At 65.2% G+C, this 25,348-nt stretch overlaps 1 protein-coding gene across 2 annotated transcripts in view; it reads right to left on the bottom strand.

Moving 5' to 3' along the window:
• The window catches only part of CELSR2 (cadherin EGF LAG seven-pass G-type receptor 2), a 67,525-nt gene extending 46,509 nt beyond the window's left edge, over positions 1 to 21,016 (bottom strand). For both annotated transcript variants that reach the window (XM_084611123.1, XM_084611122.1), the window contains exon 1: positions 17,487 to 21,016. In XM_084611123.1, the coding sequence (XP_084467249.1) occupies positions 17,487 to 20,937 (3,451 nt within the window). In that variant the 5' untranslated portion in view covers positions 20,938 to 21,016. The remainder of the gene's footprint in view (positions 1 to 17,486) is intronic.
• Positions 21,017 to 25,348: the final 4,332 nt, after the last annotated feature.

The following is a 25,348-nucleotide window of genomic DNA, read 5'->3' as shown; positions in this document are numbered from 1 at the left end:
CTGACAGGGTTCACGCCCCCCGCCAGTGGGACCAGCTCTGCGGGTACCGCAGGGGGCAGGAGCAGCTCCCAGGAGCTCTCAAGAGAATCAAGCTGCTGCTGCCCCTGCCCAATCCCAGGCTGCACCCCAGAGAAAGCCAGGCCTGGGCCAGCCTGACACACTGCTCTGAGCAATACCAGAGTGACTCCGGAGTGACCCCAGATCCCTCGGGGCTCGTCTACACTCCGTGGGTGGACACACACTTAGTGCAAACTGAGGGCAGCCCAGACCCGTGGGGCCCCGACTTTGCCGGTCCCCACCCAGACCTGCCCCATGGGGGACCCTAGGAAGTGGGACACAGAACCACCAGTTCAAACCCACCTTGTTCCAAGCTCCCCCCCTTCACTTCCTGGCCACGCCCCATTCCAGGCCACCTCCCCTCCCCCGCATTACTATGTCAAGCCTGTCCCCTCATCTGGGTGCCCGCACATGCATGCATAAGCCCCGCCAAGCCCTTGGGGAGAAGAAACGCAGCTCCCCCCACCCCATGGGCACAGATGGGGAAACCGAGGCATGGGGGACAGGGACCAGCCCCAGAGTGGGGACAGACCTGGGGACAGAACCCAGGAGCCCAGCCTGGCAGTGGGGCGAGGGACAGCAGACACTGTGGGTAGATGTCGTCTTGGAGGACAACGGGGAGATCTAGGCACCCCCACTGGCCATGCTGGCACAAGGGCCGGGGCTGGAACCTGGCCGGGAGGAGACGGAAGTGAGGTCACTGAGATGCCTGCCCCAGGGGTGCCCGGGCGGCAGGGCAGGTGGCTACGGAGAAGAACGAGGACGGGTGCTGCCCCCAGCCCGCAGCCTTGGCCCAGGCGGTGGGGAAAGGGAACCTGGCTCATCCCCCCTCAGCAGGCCAAGCCAAGCCCCGCAGCCCCAAGCTGCCAGGCTGCAGGGGTGTCGCCTGGCCCTGAGTTACTGAGCGATGTCCAGCCACGCCAGCCACAGGCACCACGGAAACACTCCCAGCATGCCCGGCCTGGTGCCCCTCACTGCCCAGCTGGGTGCCTGGGGCCGGCTGCCAGAGCTGGGGAGCTGCCAGCCAGTTCCCTGCCAGGTGAGCCCCATGGCACAGCCGCCCCTCCCCACGTCCTGCAGCCGGGGTGGCTGTCGGCGTACAGGGCACATGGGTGGTGTCTTCAAACAGGCCCCCCAGGCAGCGGTGCCAGGACACCAGGCTGCCCTCTGCGACCTCCAGCCCGCTGGTCTCTGGCCGTCTCCCCTCACGCCCTGTGCAGCCCCTGCAAGGCCCAGGGCTCAGAAGGGGCATTTCAGCAGGCACCCTCCTGCACATGAGGCCAGCAGCTGTGCGCCAGCAGGTGCCAAAGCAGACAGCTGGCAGCCAACACCCAATAGGAACCCTTTTCCCAGCAGCTGGGGGGCCGTTCTCACACGCTGGACCTCACTGGGGGCTCCCCCAACTCCTAGCCCACATCATCCTGTGGCTACCAGGTTATGCCCCCTGGCTAGTCGGTATCTGTCTGGCTCCCAGCCCAGGGGACATGACAGACCATGCTGCCCATCTCAGCCCCAGCCCCAGCCACTCTCTGTGGCAGGTTAGTTCTGGCCACAGGAGCCGCCTGTCTCGTTGACCCCTGGGAGTTAGCCTGCGCGAGTTGCCCCCGAGCCCTGGGGGGGCTGAGGGGAAGGGGCACATGCTGCACCTGGGGCTCATCACGCTTCTCCATGCCATAGCAGTGAGGTCTCTCTCTGTGGAGAACCTCCCTCAAATAGAAGCAGTGTAGGGGCTATGACACACAGCTGAGCTTCCAGCAGAGGGCAGCAGTCTCTGTCTCTCTCTCACACACACAAACATACCAGTTCATCACAACTCTTAGTGCTGTTTCAGCCAGGGATCTCAAAGCACTGTGCAAAGGCGGGTCAGTAGCATCGCCCTCATTAGACAGCTGGGGAAACTGAGGCACAGCATGGAGGAGTGACACCTGAGGTCACCCAGGAACTCAGTGCCAGAGTCCTGATCTAACCACTAGCCCTCACAGCCCCCCCCCCCGAGCCAGGGACAGAGCACAAGAGTCCTGAAAAGGGATGTGGACAAATTGGAGAGAGTCCAGCGGAGGGCAACGAAAATGATTCGGGGACTGGAACACATGACTTATGAGGGGAGGCTGAAGGAACTGGGGTTATTTAGTCTGCAGAAGAGAAGAGTGAGGGGGGATTTGATAGCAGCCTTCAACTACCTGAAGGGGGGGGTCCAAAGAGGATGGAGCTCAGCTGTTCTCAGTGGTGGCAGATGACAGAACGAGGAGTAATGGTCTCAAGTTGCAGTGTGGGAGGTTTAGGTTGGATATTAGGAAAAACTTTTTCACTAGGAGAGTGGTGAAACACTGGAATGCGTTACCTAGGGAGGTGGTGGAATCTCCTTCCTTTGAGGTTTTTAAGGTCAGGCTTGACAAAGGCCTGGCTGGGAGGATTTAGTTGGGGATTGGTCCTGCTCTGAGCAGGGGGTTGGACTAGATACCCCCTGAGGTCCCTTCCCACCCCCCCACCCCCCCCCCCCGATCGTCTATGGTTCTCTGACTCCCAGCCCTGTACTCAGCCCAGACCGCAAAACTCTGAAGGCACCTGCCTTAGGCATGGGGACTTCGCCCTGGTGCCAGCATCCACCCGCCCCCCACGTGCACTCCCCCCCCCACCCCAGGTGGCTGCAGCCCAGCAGCACCACGGTCACCTGTGCAAGGAGCCACTGCTGAGAACTGTGACATCTCACTGTGGGGCCACAAGGGGAGGCTCCAGCACCATGAACTGAGCCGCGGGGGGGAGGGCTGAGCCAGGGGGGCTGAGTGGGGGGCTGAGCCGGGAGGGGCTAAGCCAGGGGAGGCTGAGCTGGGGGTGGGGGCTGAGCCTGGGGGCTGAGTGAGGAGCTGAGCCGGGGGGATGAGCTAGCAGGGGGCTGAGGCGGGGGGGCTGAGCCTGGGGGCTGAGCCAGGGGGATGAGCTGGCGGGGGGATGAGCATGGGGCTGAGCCGGGGGCTGAACCAGGGGGACTGAGTGGGGAGCTGAGCCGGGGGCTGAGAGGGGAGCTGAGCCGGGGGGGTCCGAGCCAGGGGGCTAACAGAAGCCGCAGGGCAGGGCGAGGAGCCGAGGAGGCGTGCACACAGCTGCAGACTGCTCGGAGCCTGGAGAGCAGCGTTACACGTCTGTGTGGTGCTGCCTGACTGAGGCTGCAGAGAGCTGCCCCCAAACACCCGTCTCAGGGTGATGTGAACGGCTCTCATTCACCACTGCCGTGTGTTCACTCTGAAGCCTAATGGTGACATGTTCAGTCCGGGCTTGGCTGTTTCACTGCCGGTCAGTTCTGCAGAATCTTTCTGCCTGTCTGGGGTGGAGCCTGGATGTATGTGAGAGAGGCCCTGCGGCTGTCAGGAAGGAGCTTAAGGGGGAGGGTTTGAGGCCCTGGCACACTCCACGGGTCCTGTTTCCAAAGCTGCAAGGAACCAAACACAACATGAGGGGGCCCCAGGGTCGTGACCTCACCAAGGAGGTCAAAGATCATCGCCCCCCACCAGGCTGCCGCAAAGAATGAGGAGGGGCCGGTTGGCCCCACAATGGCCCCGCCTGACCAGTGGGGAGGCCATGCGCAGGGATCCCGTGCCCTCGCTCCCCCCCCCGCGACCTATAGAGCATGGGGGGCAGTGCGGCCATGTCACAGCTCCCCTGCAGGAGACATTTACTGAGTGCCCAGCCGCCAGCCCATGTCTGTCTCAGCTATGTCTATCCTGGAATTCGCTCCCCCAGCCTCAGAGTCCCCCATCCAGGCCCCCAATTCTCCTGCCCCAGAAAGCTGATCCCCTCCCACCAGCCCCTTCCCACCTGCCTCCCTCTCCTCCCAGACGGGACATTCCTGGGCCGAGCCACCCACACACACCCCACGCCCCGGAGCAGGCAGCTGTTAGCTCAGCAAACACTGGGCCCTGGGTGCCCGGCACTGAAGGGCTCTTGGGCTGGAGTGCGGATGCCTCGGATACCTGGGGTGGGGGCTGACAAACCCTCCTAGCACAGGGGCCTTTTCACACTCCGCACCAAGTGGCCTCCCTGGGCCTGGGATAGCAGGAGTGAGGGGCACCAGCAGAGCTGCGGGGGGGCAGGGGGCTGGGGGTCGGGAGTGAGGGGCACCGGCAGAGCTGGGGGGGCAGGGCCGGGCTGGCAGGGGCTGTGGGTTGGGAGAGAGGGGCACCGGCAGGGCTGGGGGGTGGGGGGAGCCCAGAGCTGGGCTGGCAGGGGCTGTGGGTCGGGAGTGAGGGGCACCGGCAGAGCTGGGGGGGCAGGGCCGGGCTGGCAGGGGCTGTGGGTTGGGAGAGAGGGGCACCGGCAGGGCTGGGGGGTGGGGGGAGCCCAGAGCTGGGCTGGCAGGGGCTGTGGGTCAGGAGTGAGGGGCACCGGCAGGGCTGGGGGGTGGGGGGGCGCTGGCTCTCGCAGACCCTCCTGGGATATGCACACGGTTTCCCAGCTCCATTCATTGTCTGACAAAGGACAACGGCTGCCATGGCAACTGCCAGCGCATCTCCCCTGCGCCCACAGGCAGGGCCCCGGGCTCGGCAGGGCCCAGGCTGGGGACTCCTCCTCCCTCCGCTGCTGGGGCTGAGGGCAGGGTTGGCACCAGGCAGTGCCCCATCTCCCCCTGCTCCATGGGGGCGCCATGCTAGGGTCCTTCCCCCCATCAGGCAGGGGAGCAGGGCCTGGCGAGGACAGCCCTGGCTGAGGGGCTCTCGGAGCCGTGGGGGCATAGCCCAGCCTCCCCTTCCTAGTCCCAACCCCAGGGCAGAGCTAGCTGGCTCAGGGCCCAGGCCCGGGACTCAGCCCGTAACCCGGCTCCTCCCTGGGCAGCCCCCACTCAGTGGCCCAGGCAGAGGCCCCCACTGTGGTCACTGGTTTCTGTGCAGACACTGGCCTGCGCTGAGTACCAGCGAGCTCGTTACACCAGGGCCCAGCGAACAGAGCACAGATGGTACCAGCCTGCCCTGGAGCAGGACCAGCAGCCCAGAGACAGAAGGTTCTGCTGGGCCAAGGCTGGGCCTGGCTGGACAGTGGGGTGATGCCACACCCCTGCGCCCTTCATCTTCTCCCGCTGGGTCTGACGCCAGGGCCGTGTCCCGGAGCACAGGCCCCTGCCCAGTGACCCAGCCCTGCGCTGGCTTCCTGGGAATCCCCCCAGCGCAGTCCCCAGCAGCCCAGCCTGGGCGGCTCCAGTGCCGGGCAGGGCCCAGCCACTCGCTGGGTCTGCGCAGCCCCACAGAGCTTCCCCCTCGGCCACAGTGACACCAGGCGTCCGCTCGGCTGCCCAGCACACATGGGTTCAGTGGACAGCTGGGCTGAGTCCGCAGGGGTTTGGAACAGCCCGATCCCAGCGAGAGACAAGGGCCGGGCGCACACAAGGGTCCCCCTAACTCCCTGCCCCCCCAGCCCTGCCGGTGCCCCTCACTCCTGACCCGCAGCCCCTGCTAGCCCAGCCCTGCCCCCCCAGCTCTGCCGGTGCCCCTCACTCCCGACCCGCAGCCCCTGCTAGCCCAGCCCTGGGCCCCCCCAGCTCTGCCGGTGCCCCTCACTCCCGACCCGCAGCCCCTGCTAGCCCAGCCCTGGGCCCCCCCAGCTCTGCCGGTGCCCCTCTCTCCCGACCCGCAGCCCCTGCTAGCCCAGGGCTGCCCCCCCCAGCTCTGCCGGTGCCCCTCACTCCCGACCTGCAGCCCCTGCTAGCCCAGCCCTGGCCCCCCCAGCTCTGCTGCTACGCTGTCTCCCTCACTGCTGGGGCCAGGACAAGAAGCATGGGTGTAAATTGCAGCGAGGCCGGTTTAGGCTGGGGTGGAGGAAAACACCCTGCCAGGGCAGTCACCCCCAGGGAGGCTGTGGGATCCCCGTCATGGGGGGCTGAGCCCAGGCTGGACAAAGGCTGCCAGGGTGGGGGAGGTTTCTTTGGCCCTGCCTCAGCGCAGGCTGCTGGGCTCGGTAACCCCCACGGCCCCTCCAGTCCCAGCTCTGATCCGACGGCTGTTTGGGGAAAACGCACAAACCCAACGTCACTCCACACGCCAGCCCAGCGGGATTCGAACCCAAGTGTCCAGGGACAGTGCTCAAGCTCCCTAACCTCCCAGCTCAGCCATCTAACCTGCCCCATGGGGGCCCTGCCAGCCCCCTATGGCCCAGCAACTGGTGCTGCCAGCCCACACCTCCAAGCAGCTGCCGGCCCCAGCCCCTCTGAGACACGGCGGGCAGACGAGGCAAGGGAGTGGGAGCGCGCCCCACTGCCCTCGGCCCCCCACATGCCCAGCCCCTGTCCAGCGGCCCGTGGCTCTGGCTGGCCACGCTGGGTTGCCATGGAGGCAGCAGGAAAGGGCCAGCTATGCAGGGGAGGCTTTTGTTCCTCGCACTCGGTTCTCTTCTCTCTGACTCACGAGACAAACACCCCCTTCCCTGGGGGGAGGCAGCTGGGGGAGGGGGAGGCTGAAGGGGTGGCAAGGGACTGGGGGGCCCACAGGGAGCTGGGAAAGGGGCTCTGGGGTGAGCGGGTGAAGGTGACAGATGGGGAGCTGAAGGGGGGGCAGGGGCTGAGGGTGGGGAGCTGGGGGAGGTGCTGTGGGGCTGGCAGGGCAGGAAGGCTGGAGGGGGAGGGGAGGGGGAGCTGTCCCATTCTCTAGTCCCCGGCTCATTCTTCCGCTTTCCGACCCAGTGCCCCAAGCCCCTTTGTGCCTGGCTGGCCCCGCCCCGCCCTCGCCCGCCCCACCTTTGTGCCTCTGTGCTGGAGAAAAAGGGCCCCCCAGTGCCCTCCCCCATCTCTGGAGGGGTCACAGGGACGTGGCTGCAGCCAGATCCTCTGGCACCAGACTGGGGGGGGGGGGCTGAGTGATGGGGGTTCCCATGTGGATCACCATGGAGACAATGGCCCATGGTGATGCCCCCGGCAGGCACCCACCGGGCGGGGGCCACCTGGGTCATCAGCCCCCTCCACGTCTGTCCTTTCCATGCGGCCTCAGGCCCTGCCAGCCCCACACTAGCCCCAGACACATGGGGGGGGGCAGATTCACTGACTCCAGCTCTGGCTGGTTACACCCCAAGGACATCCCCCACAGACTCTCCTGCCAGCCCCCCACTCCGTGACCCTCCCCTCAGACATGCTGGGTCCCATCCTGGCCTACCCCACGGGGTACCATGAGAGTCTCTGAGGGGCTGGGGCCCCCCGGCAGAAGGGGGGTACCTTGCTGGACTCAGACCGGGCCATTGCCGGGCACAGCGCCGGGCTGGGCAGGCCCAGCTCAGGACTTGGCTGCACCAGTGCTGGAGGGGTTAAAGAAGAGAGCCCCCCGTAGCCCAGGCCCTGAACCCTCCCACTCCAGACCCCAGGGGTGTAACCCCCCTCCCAGCCCCAGGTGCCCTCTGCGAGCAGGGGGGCAGCAGAGCCCCGGGATGGCATCAAGGGCAGCCCCAGCCCATACAGCTGACAACTAACGCACGGTCGCAGGCCTGGCCAGGCTGGGGGGAGATTAACAGCACGGTTGAGTTACGGGGGGGAGGGTGTCTCAGATCCCCCACCCACCCCCTGCTCTGCCCCACACAGCCCACTGGCGAGACCGGCTCCGCCAGCGCCGCCCCTGCCCCCCAGAGCCAGAGGGGCAGGAACCATTAACGAGCCAGGAGGAACCCTGCCTGCGCCCCGCACAGCACAGACCCCCCCACAGTGCAACCCCCCCCTCAGTGCTCCCCACAGCACAGACCCCCCCACAGCATCCTGCCTGTGCCCCCCACAGCACAGCCTCCCCACAACGCAAACCCCCCTCAGTGCCCCCACAGCACAGACCCCCTCACAGTGCAAACCCCCCTCAGTGCCCCCCACAGCACAGACCCCCCCACAGCATCCTGCCTGTGCCCCCCACAGCACAGCCCCCCCACAACGCAAACCCCCCTCAGTGCCCCCACAGCACAGGACTCCCCCACAGCATCCTGCCTGTGCCCCCCACAGCACAGCCCCCCCACAGCGCAAACCCCCCTCAGTGCCCCACACAACACAGACCCCCCCACAGCACAAACCCCCCACAGTGCCCCCCACAGCACAGACCCCCCCACAGCGCCCTGCCTGTGCCCCACACAGCACAGCCCCCCACAGCGCAAACCCCCCTCAGTGCCCCCCACAGCACAGGACCCCCCCACAGCATCCTGCCTGTGCCCCCCACAGCACAGCCCCCCCACAGCGCAAACCCCCCTCAGTGCCCCACACAGCACAGACCCCCCCACAGCGTCCTGCCTGTGCCCCCCACAGCGCAGCGCCCCCTGCAGCCCAGCCCAGCACTGTGCAGTGCAGCTGACTGCTTCCTTCAGGACACCAGGGATCAGCCGCTGGCTGGCGCACAGCCCTGACTCTGGGGTGGGGTGGAGGTGTAAATACCTGCGCCTAGGCCAGGCCCTGCGGGCAGGATCTGGGCTGGGATGCGGAGGGTTATTTTGGCTTCCAGGTGTCAGCAAGACACTGGGATGGGCAAGAGCTAGGTGAACGGGGCCAAGCTCAGAGACCAGGATACTGGCCCAATATCCCCCTTCCAGCTCCAAAACTCGGCCAAACCCCAAAACTCCACAGCTAACTCCCCCAGAGCTGGTTCCCAACCAGCTCCCTCCGCCAACCCTCACCCCCATGGCCATGCTCCCCATGAACAAAGGGGGCCCCCTCATTCCAGGGGTGCAAGGCAGAGGTAGTTGGGGGCACAGTGAGGGGGACCCCCAGCACCACCCAGGAACGACTTCATGCCCCCCGATCCCACCCTGTACATGGCACCTGCGACCCCCTCCCTTCGGTTCAGTAGGGTCCATGTTCCCCTGGTGCCCTGCGCTGCTCCCCAGCCCAGAGTCTAACCCTCTCTCTCCCCGTCATGCTGCAGGGAGATGGGGTCTGGATCCTGGGACAAGCTGTCACAGCCAGGACACTCCACGGGACCCAGACCCAGCAGCCAGGGGTGGAAGGTCCGGTCCATTTCCCACCCAGTGCCTGGCTGGCCGGTGCCAGGCAGGGGCGTGGACCTGGGGCTGACGAGGGATACAGCACCAGTGGACCTTATGTTATGAAGGAGCCTGTGATTTCCGGGAGCCGTGGAGAACCTGCAGGGAAATCAAGGCGGTCCATCTGTTCCACATCCTACGGGAGGGCGATGAGCGGCCAGGCCACGCCGGGGGAAGGGGACGCGGACAGGGGAGCCAGGCTGCGGCTTTGTGACAGCGAAGGCTGGGGGGGGCGGAGGCGGCTGGAGGCAGGCAGCAGAAAAGGGTACAATTGTCCCAAATCCCTGGCTCCGGGCCCCTCAGAGCAGCAGCACAAGCCCCTGCCCTAGCCTTTCCTTTGATTGGGAGCATGGTGGCCGGGAGCCAGGGATCAGAGCTGACCCACGCACCCAGGTCCCCACAAGGAAGGCCCAGGACCCACTCCCTCTGGGAGAGCTGGCTCCCATCGCTCTTAGTGCCTAGCGCTGAGCCAGCAGCTGAGCATCGCTTCATGGGGGGCTTGTAGCAGCATCCTCAGGCCACTGGTTGGGAAACTGAGGCACAGAGAAGGGCCAGAACCTGCATGAGTCTTACGCTGGTGACTGTTACATTAGTGGTGGGGCACTGCATCGCTCCTTCAATGCCAGCCCCCTGCCAGCAGGCTGGCACAGGGCACCCAGACCGGGATCGGGCCCCGACTGCAGAGCCTGTACCCTTGAGGCACCGGTTCAAAGCCAGCTGGGGTCAGCAGTGGCTGAATGTTATCGCACCCGTGAGCTGCTTAACCCCCCTTCCCAGGGCGCAGCCCCCGCTGCCAGCGCCCCACCCAGCGCCCGCTGCTAGGGTGGTACAGACACAACCCCGGGCCTGAGAACGGCAGCAGAGGAGCAGAGTTCTCCTGCCAGTGCTATGGGCACAGCAGAGAGAATGGGGGACTGGACACAGGGGGGCCAACAGGCCTCGGTAACCAATTGCCCCCGGGGCAGCCTGGGCCACAGGGGCAGCTGGGCCTGCCCGGGTCCCAGCGGAGCCAGGGGATGGAGGTTAGGGGGAGCATGGGGAGGGGGGAGCCCCTTCCATGGGGAGGGGCTGCTCAGTAAGGGGCAGGGGGTGCTGCAGGGGGGCCAGCACTCAGCCAATGGCAAAGGCCAGTCAGGGTGGTGCTGCCCTGGGGCGGGGTGGGAAGGGAAGACATGGAGGCTGTGTGGCTGCCAGGAGGCGCCTGCCAGGCGTGGACCAGCCTGGCTCTGTCGGGCACCAGCCAAGCTGGAGGGTCAGGGACGGGCTGGCATGCCGGCCGGCCCCCGACGTACACACACAAGGGTGGTGAGCGCTGCCCAGCGCCGCATCCCAGGGCACAGTGGGATTCCCCAGCGTCTGCTCTCCCCAGACACCAGCGAGGCCCTGGGGAAGGTGAAAGCCTGGCCAGCCGAGGGGTCCAGCCAAAATCGGGGGCGTTTCAGTGACAGAGAAGCAGCAGCCCAACCATCTCTCCCTTTCCCCAGCTGGAGCATTGTCTGACAAGTCCACTTCCCCGGCCAGCCAGCTCCAGCCAGCGCTCACAAGGGCCCGGCAGCGTGTGATCAAAGAGACCAAGCTAAACCGGCCAGAGGCCGGCACACAGCCATTGCCACACTGCTCAATGCTGCAGCCTGGCCGTGCCAGGCCCTCGAGAGTCGCCCCCGCTGCCAGGAGCCGGCTCAGTCTCACCCCAGCCAAGGGCTCCGTGACTCCAGCACTGCCGGCCTCAGGGGCTCAGGGAAGGGTGGAGGTCAGTGGAGACATGCAGGCGGGAAAGGCCTGGCCCCCATTTGCCCACTGACGGGCACAGGATGAGCAGGACCCAGACAGTGGCAAGACTCGGGTGCCCCCAGCACAGTGCACAGCATGATCCAAGCAGTACCTGATTGGCAGGTGGCCCAGAGATCCCAGTGCTGCCACCTGGGACCGGGCTCCAGCCCTTCCTTTCCTAGGGGGCAGCCCCCCCACCCTGCCACGCCCTCCGTGGGCTTAGAGACTGGGCCGAGATCAGTGGGTATCACATCCGTCCTGGGCCTCCCCCTTTGGGTCTGCCCAGCCGCTGCCCCACGGTGGAAATTGTTCACTCTGAGGAGTTGTGGGGAGTTTCCAGGGAAGGACAAGCATGCCAATCCCCCCGCCAAGACCCATAACAGGGAGTGGGGGCCCCACCCACAATTGCCTCCCCAGCCCCCAGCGCTGGCCAGCCCCACACAGACAGCTCCCACGACCCTGTCCAGACCAGGTATCACGGCATGTGCCAGGCACCCAACAAAGCAGGCACCCAACAAAGCCAGAGCCCTGGGGTCTCTGTCACTCATTGCCCAGCTGCCCATGGCACAAGGACCTGACCAACTGTGCGGGTGCCCACATGGCTGCAAGCCTCCTCCCACCCCAGGCCTGGACCCTGGGAGCTCTCAGCCCCTCCCCCTCGGCCCACCCTTCGTGGGCCCAGGCCACAGTCCCTGCCCTGCCCCTTGGCTGGAACGGAAATACTGCCTTTGCACAGGGGCCAGGCCTCCTTACCCCATATGCAGTGCCCTGGGGTCCCCCAAACCACTGCCCCCCAGAGACAGGCACATTGCTCCAGGCAGCAGCGGGAACACGACCGCCGAAGCTCTGCTCTTTGCCAAATGCTTGATAAACAGCCAGTAACAGCCTCCACCCTGACAGGTGGCTTCACCCTTACATCAGCAGTAGGGAAACTGAGACACAGAGCATCAATGGCTGTCAGAAACAGAACCCAGGAGTCCTGACTCCCAGCTCCCCTGCTCTAGCCACCAGAACCCATTCCCATCCCCAAACTGGGAACAGAACCCAGGAGTCCAGACTCCCTGCTCTCCCCTCCCCCGATCCAACCCACTGAACCCCAGGGCCCCAGACCTCGGTGAGCCACATGTCACACCCTGCCCCTCACCTCCCGCCGTGCCTGCCCGTCCGGCTGGACCCACGCGCCCGTTTCCCACTGGAACGTGGGGAGAAAAGATCTTGTCTTCGCAGCCATTTGGTAGGAAGGGACCTCTCTGGGGCTCTGCCTGGGGAGGAGACCTCTCAGGGCATCACAACTCGGGATGATGCTTCTCTCCCCTTCATCCCTCCCCCCTCAGCTCCCCTGATCTCCCTGCGAACGGGGCTGGGCTCTGGGGTCCCCTCCAGCCTGACACCCCAGCATGTCCATTGCCCTCCTCCCAGCTCCTGCAGGCTGCTCCCTGGTGTGGCTGCCCTGGGCACCTGGGGGGCTGGTCCCCTCCCTGCAGGGGAATGGGGTGCCCCTCTGCTCAACCCTGGGTCATACAAGCCTTCACTTCGCCTGGCTCAGGAGAGCTCTTCCCAGCCCCACAGGCTGTGCCCAGGCCACCTTCCCCTGACAGCCCCACAGTGCAGCCTCATGAAGTGGCTGATGGGGTGGGTTCGGGGGCAGCGCCAGATGCCGGGGGGATGGGCCTCACCGGGGTGCCGGATGCCCCTGACCTACTTCAGGTCTCTCCAGCGGCTTATGGCAGCAATCCGCTCCTTCCCAGTCAAGGCTCCTGGGCCCCTCCGGGCCCCACCCCCTCCTAAACCATATAGGTCGAGCTGGGCTAATCTCTTGGCTTCTCGACCCACCAATCCCCCGGGCTGCCCCCCAGTGCCCCTCTTCCCTCAGCGGCAGCCCTTGCCCAGAGCAGGGCCAGGCAGAGGCGCTCCGTGAGCAGCCCATGGGCAGCCAGGCCTCTGCCTGCAGCCCCACTGGTGAGCAGATGGTTCGAGTGTATTAGCTGCCACCAAGCCCCCGCCACCCCTCAGCCCCCACCCTCTCCGTCATGCCCTGGGCTTTGTGCTGGTGTGGGCACAGCCGGGCCCCTGGCTTAGGGGGCAGCAGCAGGACAAGTCTGACAGGCGGAGGTGTATCCCCGGGAACACAGGGACACAGCTGAAAACTGGTGGGCTATTCCCTGCAGCTTGGAGCTGGCCCAATGTGGGGAGCTGCGGGTCGGGCTGGCGGGGGGCAGCAGTAGCAAGTCCTTCCTCAGCACGCCAGCCACTGGCCCTGCAGCCCTGGCTCTCTCCCCCAGCCCCATGCACCAGGCAGCAGGGTTTGGCGGCTGCTGTCCACCCCACTCCTCCAGGCTGGCCCCAGTGGGCTTCTCCCATGTCCTGCTGGTGGAGATGGGCCCTTTGCAGGGACCCCAAGGGGGCCGTGGAATCGTAGCTCAATGGGCCAAGGTGTTTTCAGGATCATCTCCTGCGGAGAAGCTCGGGCCCAGACCCCCAAAGGCAGGTAGGCACCTGACTCCCAGTGGGCTCTAGCCCCGGCTCTCCCCCCAGTCCCAATCAACCCCACACCTAATGCACAAACAGGCCCCCAGCCCCTTCCTCAGGCTCGTCCCCAGGTGGGCACCACGACCCGAGCCAGGCTGGTGGTAGGGCTGGGGGGCGGCTCCCTCGCTGTGTCTGCCAGGAGAGAAGCCAGCCCCTGCCACGGCATCTGCCCCTTGGCGGCAGGGCTCGGTGCGTCTCCCGGGGCCAGGAGGTTAAAGCTGCCACGTGTCTGAGTTATTGACACCTCGCAGCATGGCCCCAGCTGGGACCGCCCTGGCAGGGGGCCCAGCTGCGACTGCTCTAATCACCAGCCCCCGCAGCGAGAGCGGCCCGGCCCAGCGCCTACCTGCTCCGATCCCTCCCCCGGCCCAGCAGGTGCACGGCACGGCCCCCCCATGGAGAGGCTAATGGCAGGGCTCAGGCACAGCTGCTCCCCAGCCGCCCCCAGCCTGCAGCTGCCAGCTGGTCCCAGACCTACCCCTTCGGCTGCATTAAGCAGGGGCCCCTCGGTTGCGGGGCTCCAGCAGGGCCCGGCGGCAGGCAGGTCGGGTGGGTGAACACCCCCTGCTGCAGTGAGCAGCTACCCCTCCCCACCCCACGCCAGCTCAGCCGGGCCAGCCAGGCCCTGGGACGCCGAGAGCAGCCCAGGCAGCAGGCAGCACCAGTCCAATGCAGCTTTGGGCTCTGGCTAGCGCCCGTCCTCACCGCTGGCCCCGCTGGGCTGGGGAGAGGGATCCAGGCTGATCACATGGCACAGATCATCAGAAATGCAGCTTCAGCAGCTTCCCCCACCCCTGCGGCACGTTTCGTCCCCCGGTGCCATGTCCTGCCCCGGCTCGTCCCAGCCTGGCACACCCTCCCCTCCGCCCAGCACAGCCCCAGCAACACCCTTGGCCGGCCGCGCCCGGCACCTCGCTGCTGCAGCTGCAGGCTCCCCAGCACGGCACCGCGGGGGGCCACGTGTGCCCTGCCCCCATGCAGACGCAGCTCCGTGGCCCCCAGCAGCAGGCTGGCAGAACAGGGGCCCAAGCGAGACGCCAACAAGCGCCAACTCGTGCAGGGGAAATCCCGAGCCGGGAGCGGGAGATCGTGGGCAGGCCCTGCCTCCAAGCCTGTGCAGGGAAGGCCTGGCGAGGTACACACCCCGCCCTGCTTCTCAGGCCCCGTGCCAGCCACTCGCATGCTGGGGAAAGGTCCCAGACTGGAGGCCTCAGATTCAGCCCTAGCCCATGGGCACGGCCAGCCCCTCCCCCCGACACTTGTCCCCAGGCCCACTCCGATCTTCTCTTCTCCTCTGAGACTCCCACACCAGGGGGGCTGGGGGCAGGTGGGGCAGGGTGGCTGAGGCTAGCTGGCAGGGTGGCCCAGTGGCCAGGGGCTAGCTGGCAGGGTGGCCCAGTGGCCAGGGGCTAGCTGGCAGGGTGGCCCAGTGGCCAGGGGCTAGCTGGCAGGGGAGACACCGGGGTTAGCTCTGGCTGTCATAGGCCAAGCATGTTCCACACACCCGGCCTCTCTGGCCCAGCCCCCCAACCCGCAATTCCAAGGCAGTCGGGCACAGAAAGCCCGGGGGGAGTGGGGGCCCACAGGAAGAGGAGCCGTGCCCAGAGGGTCAGGCCGGTCGCCCTGCGAGGGGCCGGCAGCGCTGCAGACAGACAGCAGGGACGGGCTGAACGGCTGTGGTGGGTCTGAGCAGCCCCTCCCGGGCAGCGACTCCTGGCCCTGACAGGGCCAAGGCAAAGCCCTGGGGCTCTGTGCTCCCCTGGCAGGCTGTGAGCCAGCCCCCTCTGCCCCACCAGCCAAATCCTGTCCCCAGCCAGCTGTGGGTCATGACCCCGGAGAGCCCCCACACGGAAGCACCCAGCACCAGGGACCGCCGGAGGGGCCACCAAGGAGACACTCAGCCGCTGCCTGATCCTAGCTCTGGCTAGGGTGGAAAGAGCCCGCGTGACAGTCACAGCCCTCGGCCCCGATCACCGGCCTGGCGCCCCGGGCAGGTCCCGCACTGCTGTGAGATTGCGCCCCTCCCCCGGCACCTGCTGCACCACACCCCCCCGGCACCCACCGCGCCCCTCCCCCGGCGCCCGCTGCCCCTCCCCCGGCACCTGCTGCACCACACCCCCCCGGCACCCACCGCGCCCCTCCCCCGGCGCCCGCTGCCCCTCCCCCGGCACCTGCTGCACCACACCCCCCGGCACCCACCGCGCCCCTCCCCCGGCGCCCGCTGCCCCTCCCCCGGCACCTGCTGCACCACACCCCCCCGGCACCCACCGGACCCCTCCCCCAGCACCCACCGCGCCCCTCCCCTGGCACCTGCTGCCCCTCCCCCGGCACCTGCCGCCCCCCGGCACCTGCTGCACCCCTCCCCCAGCACCCACCGCGCCCCTCCCCCGGTGCCCGCTGCCCCTCCCCCGGCACCTGCTGCACCACGCCCCCCAGCACCCACCGCGCCCCTCCCCCGGCACCTGCTGCACCATGCCCCCGGCACCCACCGCGCCCCTCCCCCGGCGCCTGCTGCCCCTCCCCCGGCACCTGCTGCACCACGCCCCCCAGCACCCACCGCGCCCCTCCCCCGGCACCCACTGCCCCTCCCCCAGCACCTGCTGCACCATGCCCCCTGGCACCTACCGCGCCCCTCCCCCGGCGCCCGCTGCCCCTCCCCCGGCACCTGCTGCACCACGCCCCCCCGGCACCCACCGCGCCCCTCCCCCGGCGCCCGCTGCCCCTCCCCCGGCACCTGCTGCACCACACCCCCCGGCACCCACCGCGCCCCTCCCCCGGCGCCCGCTGCCCCTCCCCCGGCACCTGCTGCATCACGGCCCCCGGCACCCACCACGCCCCTCCCCCGGCACCCACCGCACCCCTCCCCCAACACCTGCTGCCCCTCCCCCAACACCTGCTGCACCACGGCCCCCGGCACCCACCACGCCCCTCCCCCGGCACCCACCGCACCCCTCCCCCAACACCTGCTGCCCCTCCCCCAACACCTGCTGCACCACGCCCCCCGGCACCCACCACGCCCCTCCCCCGGCACCCACCGCACCCCTCCCCCAACACCTGCTGCCCCTCCCCCAACACCTGCTGCACCACGCCCCCCGGCACCCACCACGCCCCTCCCCCGGCACCCACCGCACCCCTCCCCCAACACCTGCTGCCCCTCCCCCAACACCTGCTGCACCACGGCCCCCGGCACCCACCGCGCCCCTCCCCCGGTGCCCGCTGCCCCTCCCCCGGCACCTGCTGCACCACGCCCCCCGGCACCCACCGCGCCCCTCCCCCGGCACCCACCGCACCACTACAGCTACGTTTAGGGGAGCAGGTCGGGGCAAGCTGTCTGGCTAGCTCTAGGGATCGCCCCTTCCATGGGCACCACCCCCCTGCTTGGTCCCCACCCCCATACCACAGCCACACACAGCCCCTGTGATTACCCTGAGGGGGCCCAGCCACGTCTGTAGCAGAGCCCTGAGCGACGCAGCCCCACGGCCCCAGCGATGGCCCCACGCCTGCCTCCTGCACCAGAACCCAGAGCCTTGCTCTCTGCGGGGCTCCCAGGGGCCCCTCCAGGGGAGGTGGGGCAGCCTCCACCCGCCCCGGCTCTGCTGGCCCCTGGGCTGAGGGCGGCTCGGCCGTGGAAAGGTCATAGCCTCCTGCGCTAGCCCCGTGTGGTTGGTTTTGAGCGTGCAGAGGGGGGTGTCCCTGGCAGGCTGCCACAGCCTCCCTCATCGCCCAGCCAGGGGATTTGCACTTTGGTTGGGCCTTAGCCAATTGCAGAGACCAATGAGCCGCTCCCGCCCCACCCCCGATCTCAAGGTGGACTGGAGGCCAGAGGGCCTGGCACAAAGTGGCCACCAGCGCGGAATATCCACTAGCCCCGCTACAAGTCTGAGATCAGAGCCACTGGGCAGTTTGCCCCAGACCAGGGCACCTCCACCGTGGCTCGGAGTCTTTGTGGCGAGGCTGGACACCTGCATCCAAGAGACGCTGCTCCGGCCAGGACCCCGGCGTGGGCCCTCTGGCCTGCGCGACACCGAATGGGTCCTTCCCCCCTTCTCTGGCTGACACCCCGGCCCCTTGAACGTCCAGGACAAAACCCCACCGACCTGAATGTGCCCCTGAGTTTGGCCTAGGCCCCCCCAGCCCGGCCGGAGTCTTACCTGAGACAGACACCCGCATGATGGCCTCCAGGGGCCTGTTGTTGTCCAGCGCCCGGCTCAGACGCAGCTCCCCAGAACTGCGGTTCAGCAGCACCAGGTGCAGCTCGTTGCCCTGCTCAAAGCTGTAGGTGAGCGTGTCCGAGATGTCGGGGTCATGGGCTGGGATGCGGCCGATCACCCCGCTGGGGAAGCTGCTGGACTTGTTGGTGATGTAGTTGTTGAAGAGGATCTCAAAGTTTCTCAGCATAGGGGGGTTGTCATTCTGGTCCAACAGGCGGACGTGCACCGTGGCCCGGCTCACCAGCGGGGCTGAGGTGGCCTGGACCACGATGACATACTCTGCCTTGGCCTCGTAATCCAGATCCATCAGCGCCGTCAGCTCCCCGGAGAAGATGTCGAGCTGGAAGACCTCGGGAATGTTGCCCTCCACGATCTGGTACATGACCTGGGCATTGGTGCCCTCGTCCGGGTCGCTGGCCGTGATCTGCGCCACCGCCAGGCCGATGGGGCTGTTCTCTGCCACAAAGACGTCAAACTCGTCCCGCTCAAAGACCGGGGGGTTGTCGTTCACATCCAGGATGGCCACCTGGATGTCAACAGGGGTCCTTGTGGCCGGGATGCCCTTGTCCACAGCGTAGGCTCGTAGCTCGTAGAGAGGGACGTTCTCCCGGTCCAACCGGCGCAACGTCCGCACGATGCCGGAGGTAGATTCAATTATGAAGTCCCCATCCCCATCATCTCCACCTTGGAAGGTGTAGAACACCCTCCCATTGAGCCCCGAGTCCCGGTCAGTGGCGGAGACCTGCAGGACGCTGGTGAAGGCCGGGACATCCTCGTAGACAGAGCCCTGGTAGGCATCCCGCAGAAATTGGGGTGTGTTGTCGTTGACGTCGTTGACCAGGATTTCCAAGTAGGTGGTGTCTGATTTCTGCGGAATGCCATTGTCCCGGGCCGTGATGGCCAGTGTGTAGGACACTTGGTCCTCGTAGTCCAGCTCCATCTGGGTAGTGACCGCGCCTGTGTCCACGTCGATCTGGAACTGGGGGATACTGTCCTCCATAAAGTAGGTGATACGGGCATTCTCCCCCGTGTCCTCGTCTGTGGCACTGATAAGCACCACCGTGGTGCCAACCGGCCGGTCCTCATTGATGTTGACAGTGTAGTGGGAGCTCTGGAAGACTGGCCGGTGGGTGTTGGCATCAGTCACATTGACGAACACCCGGGCCGTGTCGAGCCGGGTGCCGTCGGAGGCCGTGACAGTCAGCAGGTATTGCCGCTCCAACTTGTAATCCAGCGGCAGCGCCAGGGTGATGAGGCCGCCCCCACTCTGGCTGGTGATGGAGAAGCGGTTGCGGGTGTTGCCGTTGGCTATCTGGTAGGTGATGACGCTGTTGGCGTCCCGGTCAATGGCCGAGACGGTCAGGACACTGGTGCCCATGGCAGCATCCTCGTTCAGCCGCACAGAGTACTCCTTCGGGGTGAACTCGGGGTTGTTGTCATTCACGTCCAGCACAGTGATGCTGACACTGGCCGAGGAAGCCATGGGGGGGCTGCCGTGGTCCCGGGCCTCCACCCCAAAGCTGTAGAAATCCACCGTCTCCCGGTCCAGCTCCGAGGCCACCACGATCCAGCCCGTGCTGTTGCTGATGGCGAAGGGGAACCTGGGGCCAGCCTCCAGCAGGGCATACTGCAGTCGAGCATTATCCCCGGAGTCCGCATCGACGGCCTGGATGTGTAGGACCGAGTAGCCGAGGGGCACGTTCTCCAGCACCGTGGACTGGAAGGGGGTGCTGACGAAGATGGGAGCATTGTCGTTGACGTCCAAGACCTGGATGGTCACCAGCCCGCTGATGTTGGACAGAGGGGGCCGCCCCCCGTCCTGGGCCCGGATGCGGAGCGTGTACTCCTTGCTCAGCTCGTAGTCCAGCTGGCTGACCACGTCAATGCTGCCCGTCTGGGCATCGAGGTGGAACTGGCCCCGGGTGTTCCCGCTCATGATGCTGTAGTGCACCAGGGCACTGCTGCCTTTGTCCCGATCCGTGGCCGTCACCCGCAGCACATGGGAGTTGGTGGCCACGTCCTCAGGCACCTGGGCCATGTAGCGCTTCTCACTGAACTGCGGCGCATTGTCATTGTCGTCCTCCACGGCAATGTGGACGGTAGCCGTGGAGCTGCGGGGCCCCGGGTCCCTGCCCTGGTCGCTGGCCTCCACCAGGAGCTGGTAGGACTCCACAGACTCCCTGTCCACCAGCCCCTTGGTGCGGATGACCCCGGAGCGGGGGTCGATCTCAAAGGCTGCGTTGGCCCCGTCACCATCGAGGAGTCGGTAGAGGATGTCGGCGTTGGCAGTGGCGTCCCCGTCGGTGGCCCTGACTGTCAGCACCTCGTACCCGACCTCCAGGTTCTCCCGCACGCTCTCCTCGTACTCCTGCTGCTCGAAGGTGGGGCTGTGGTCATTGGTGTCGCTCACCAGGATGGTGAGCGTGGCCAGGGCCGTGCGCCGGGGCGTGCCATGGTCCACGGCCGTCACCCGGAAGACGTGGGTGCTCTTGGTCTCACGGTCCAGCTCCTCGGCCGTGCTCACGGCCCCGCTCAGGGGGTCCATGGCGAAGAAGCCGCCGGAGCGGCTGTCGAAGAGAGCCGCCATGGAGTAGTGCAGCCGGCCCGCCTCGCCCGCGTCGGGGTCCGTGGCCTGCAGCGAGATCACCGGGGTGCCGGCTGGCCTGTTCTCTGGCACCGACACCTGGTAGGTGGGCGGCTGGAACTGGGGGCTGGTGTTGACGTTCCGCTTCCTCCGGCTGCTCCCCCGGCCCGGGGCCCCGTCCGCACCCTGGAGCAGCTTCCCCAGCTCCGCCTGCTGCCCAGGGGAGCTCAGACCCAGACTCCAGTTGACCAAGGTCCTAGCGCCCCTCCCCTGCCTGAGCCGCCCCGCCCCGTCCCCTTTCGCGCACCGCTCGCACAGCAGCCCCAAGCGCACCGGGTGCCCCGACCGGAGACACATGGCCCGGACGGGGAGGATCAGCTCCCCCGAGGCCTGGGGGGAGAGGCTCCCCCCGGCGCCCCGCACCCTGCACCGCGGCTGGCAGCCTCCCCAAGCGGCCGCGGGCGGCAGGGGGATGCGGGAGCCGGGCTCCAAGCACAGCGCCCAGCTCCACCTCCTGTCCCCAGGAGCCTGGGGCAGCAGCAGCCGGCTCAGCAGCTCCCTCTCCCCGGCAGCCCCGCAGCCCTGCCCGGCCATGTGCGCCCAGAGGCCGGCTGCACCTGCCGGACAGAGCCAGAGGGCGCAGCGCGGCGGCGGCCGGGACCGGTCCAGCAGCATCAGCCGCGTCCCGGCCGCGGGCCCCAGCGCGCACGGCCCGCGGTGCCCGGGCGCTGCGCCCTCCAGCCGCGGCACCCCGAGCGCCAGGAGCAGCAGGAGAGCGCGGCTGGGCTGGCAGCAGCAACCGCCCATCGCCCGCTCGCTGGGGCTCAGCGGCGGCTCCTACGGCGGCGCTGCCCGGCCCCGGGCCTCATGCCCGGCCGGCTCCCTGCGCCCCCCGGCTCCCTGCGCCCCCCGATCCCCGTGCGCCCCCCGGATCTCGCCCCCCGGCTCCCTGCGCCCCCCCGATCCCCGTGCGCCCCCCGGCTCCCCGCCCCCGGCTCCCTGCGCCCCCCCGATCCCCGTGCGCCCCCCGGATCTCGCCCCCCGGCTCCCTGCGCCCCCCGATCCCCGTGCGCCCCCCGGCTCCCCGCCCCCGGCTCCCTGCGCCCCCCCGACCCCCGTGCGCCCCCCGATCCCCGTGCGCCCCCCGGCTCCCCGATCCCCGATCCCCGTGCGCCCCCCGGATCCCTGCGCCCCCCCGGATCTCGCCCCCCGGCTCCCCGCCCCCCGATCCCCGTGCGCCCCCCGGATCTCGCCCCCCGGATCCCTGCGCCCCCGGCTCTAGGAGACCGAGCCGCCCCCGGCCGAGCGCCCTGGCCCAGCTCCGCTCTCCCCGCCCGGCAGCCCCGGTTCTGCGGCGCGGCGGCAGGGGCTTGCGGGAGGCTCATTACCATAGACCTGCTCGGCGCAGCGGGGCGGCCCTTAAAGGAGCAACGGCAGCCTCGCCACCAGCCGGGGGACCCACCCGGGCCCCTGTGGGCAGCCAGAGACACAGTGCTCTTCCCGGGCGCGGGGCAGGGGCTGGGGCGGCTCCTAGGGCAGCCAGCCTGTCTCCATCAGGCCCATTAGAGTCATCTACCAGGTGAGGGGCAGTGAAGTCTAGTGGTCAGAGAAGGGGCCCAGGGAGCCCCAGGACTCCTGGGTTCCTCTCCTAGCCCCCCCTGCTCAGTCATGTCCCCATTGCAGAAGAGGGATAAGAAAGTGTGGGATCCTGGGCTGAGACGGGCCGCCATCCACAGAGATCAGCTGGGCAGAGCACCCTGGTCCGTACACACCAGCCCTGGTCCATACCAATGTTCCCTCTAATTTTTGACAGGCCGTGTGTGCAAAACATTTCTTTGGTGCAAATTGTTGTGCGCACGGTGTTTCACCGTGTGTGTGAGGTTTAGGATCTGTGTGCACGCACACACGTGCACAGCTGAGAGGGAATGGCGGGCCATACGCACCAGCCCTGGTCTGTACACACCAGCTCTCTCCGTCTCCTCACACGCTGCATCCACACCAGCCAGGCTCTGTTATGGCCAAGGACTGCTCTGCTCCTACTAGCTTGACTGAGGGAGGGGGGCTCCAGAGAAGTGGGGTTAGTGGGAACAGACATGGAGTTTGGATTCAGGGAATGCTGACATGCCCACACCCTGTGCACACACGTATACACACACATTCACTGTGCACATGCTGTGTGCAAACTTTGCACTCAACATAGACACCCACACATACACGCAGTCACTCCTCTTCCAGAATTAATGCAGCAAAGCAGAAAGGAAATAGTTAATCAATAAAGGCCAAACTAACTCCTAGTCCAGTGGCCCATCCTTGGTGGGCAGGTGAGTGGAGGTCGCAGTGAATCACAGAATGTCAGGGTTGGAAGGGACAGGACCTAAGGAGGTATCTAGTCCAACCCCCTGCTCAAAGTAGGACCAATCCCCAATTTTTGCCCCAGACCCCTAAATGGCCCCCTCAAGGATTGAGCTCACAACCCTGGGTTTAGCAGGCCAATGCTCAAACCACTGAGCTATCCCTCCCCCCATGACACCATGGGAGACTAAATCCATGTATCAGAGTAGCAGCCGTGTTAGTCTGTATTCACAAAAAGAAAAAGAGGACTAGTGGCACCTTAGAGACTAGCCAATTTATTTGAGCATGAGCTTTCCTGAGCTACAGCTCACTTCATCGGATGGATGCATTCAGTGGAAAATACAGTGGGGAGATTTATATACACAGAGAACATGAAACAATGGGTGTTACCATACACACTGTAAGGAGAGTGATCACGTAAGATGAATTAATACCAGCAGGAGAGCGGGGGCGGGCGGGGGGGGGGAGAAAACCTTTTGTGGTGATAATCAAGGTGGGCCATTGACTTCCTGAGGAAACTTCAATCCATCGGTGATCTTCCTGAAAACACCATCCTGGCCACTATGGATGTAGAAGCCCTCTACACCAACATCCCACACAAAGATGGACTACAAGCCGTCAAGAACACTATCCCCGATAATGTCACGGCTAACCTGGTGGCTGAACTTTGTGACTTTGTCCTTACCCATAACTATTTCACATTTGGGGACAATGTATACCTTCAGATCAGCGGCACTGCTATGGGTACCCGCATGGCCCCACAGTATGCCAACATTTTTATGGCTGATTTAGAACAACGCTTCCTCAGCTCTCGTCCCCTAATGCCCCTACTCTACTTGCACTATATTGATGACATCTTCATCATCTGGACCCATGGAAAAGAAGCCCTTGAGGAATTCCACCATGATTTCAACAATTTCCATCCCACCATCAACCTCAGCCTGGTCCAGTCCACACAAGAGATCCACTTCCTGGACACTACAGTGCTAATAAACAATGGTCACATAAACACCACCCTATACCAGAAACCTACTGACTGCTATTCCTACCTACATGCCTCCAGCTTTCACCCTGACCACACCACACGATCCATCGTCTACAGCCAAGCTCTGCGATACAACCGCATTTGCTCCAACCCCTCAGAGACAAACACCTACAAGATCTCTATCAAGCATTCTTACAACTACAATACCCACCTGCTGAAGTGAAGAAACAGATTGACAGAGCCAGAAGAGTACCCAGAAGTCACCTACTACAGGACAGGCCCAACAAAGAAAATAACAGAACGCCACTAGCCATCACCTTCAGCCCCCAACTAAAACCTCTCCAACGCATCATCAAGGATCTACAACCTATCCTGAAGGACGACCCATCATTCTCACAGATCCTGGGAGACAGGCCAGTCCTTGCTTACAGACAGCCCCCCAACCTGAAGCAAATACTCACCAGCAACCACACACCACACAACAGAACCACTCACCAAGGAACCTATCCTTGCAACAAAGCCCGTTGCCAACTGTGTCCACATATCTATTCAGGGGACACCATCACAGGGCCTAATCACATCAGCCACACTATCAGAGGCTCGTTCACCTGCACATCTACCAATGTGATATATGCCATCATGTGCCAGCAATGCCCCTCTGCCATGTACATTGGCCAAACTGGACAGTCTCTTACGTAAAAGAATAAATGGACACAAATCAGACGTCAAGAATTATAACATTCATAAACCAGTTGGAGAACACTTCAATCTCTTTGGTCACTCGATTACAGACCTAAAAGTGGCAATTCTTCAACAAAAAAACTTCACAAACAGACTCCAACGAGAGACTGCTGAATTGGAATTAATTTGCAAACTGGATACAATTAACTGAGTGGATGGGTCACTACACAAAGTAAAACTATTTCCCCACGTTTATTCCCCCCCTTCACCCCTCCACTGTTCCTCAGACGTTCTTGTCAACTGCTGGAAATGGCCCACCTTGATTATCACTACAAACGGTTTTCTCCCCCACCCCTCCTGCTGGTAATAGTTCACCTTAAGTGATCACTCTCCTTACAGTGTGTATAGTAACACCCATTGTTTCATGTTCTCTGTGTATATAAATCTCCCCCGTGTTTTCCACGGTATGCATCCGATGAAGTGAGCTGTAGCTCATGAAAGCTTATGCTCAGATAAATTGGTTAGTCTCTAAGGTGCCACAAGTCCTCCTTTAAATCCGTGTAGCCAACTGCCCCCATGTGTGTTGGGGGTGTGGGAACCAGGCCTGAGCCCGGGAGCTGCTGACTTCAGTTTCCAGGAGAGGTTTGTTTGTGCAATGGCCTAAGTCAGCCTTTCTTGGCTGCCCCAGGCATCACTCACCAGGGACAAGGAAACTGGCCCAGTCCTGGGGTTCTGTAGCCACCAGATCATCATGTAAACAGGACACTCCAGTGTCCTGCATACCTGCTTCTGCTGTGTCCCAGGCTCCGGGGGCCAGAGCCTCAGCTGGTATAAACCAGTGTAGTAACTTCCCTTTACACCAACTTAGCACTGGGCCCATTCAGTGTAAACGGACCATGGAGGAGTTGATCTTATGAGCTGGGGATTTTCAGAAATATGTTTTCAAAGTTGTTGTGGCATCAAATTAAAAAGGGGCGTTGCCAAGCTGTGGATCTGAGTCATTTCCCAGCCGGGTGGTGTGCTCAGGGTGCAGCCAAACACCTCCAGGAGTAACCAGCGCCTTTCAGGCAAAGGCGGACTGCAGCCGCAAACAAAGCATGCTCAGGGAGCGGGCTCTCCCTTCCTGCGCCAGCTTGCACCGAGTTCCATACAGTGCCTCCTGATTTACACCCCGGTGCGTGAGAGGGGAATTGGGCCAGG

The sequence above is a fragment of the Lepidochelys olivacea genome (genome assembly GCF_965140295.1).
Source record: "Lepidochelys olivacea isolate rLepOli2 genome assembly, chromosome: 21".
Classification (NCBI taxonomy): Eukaryota; Metazoa; Chordata; order Testudines; family Cheloniidae; genus Lepidochelys; species Lepidochelys olivacea.
Note: the sequence above shows the minus strand (reverse complement) of the source record. Positions and strands in the feature narration are given on the sequence as shown.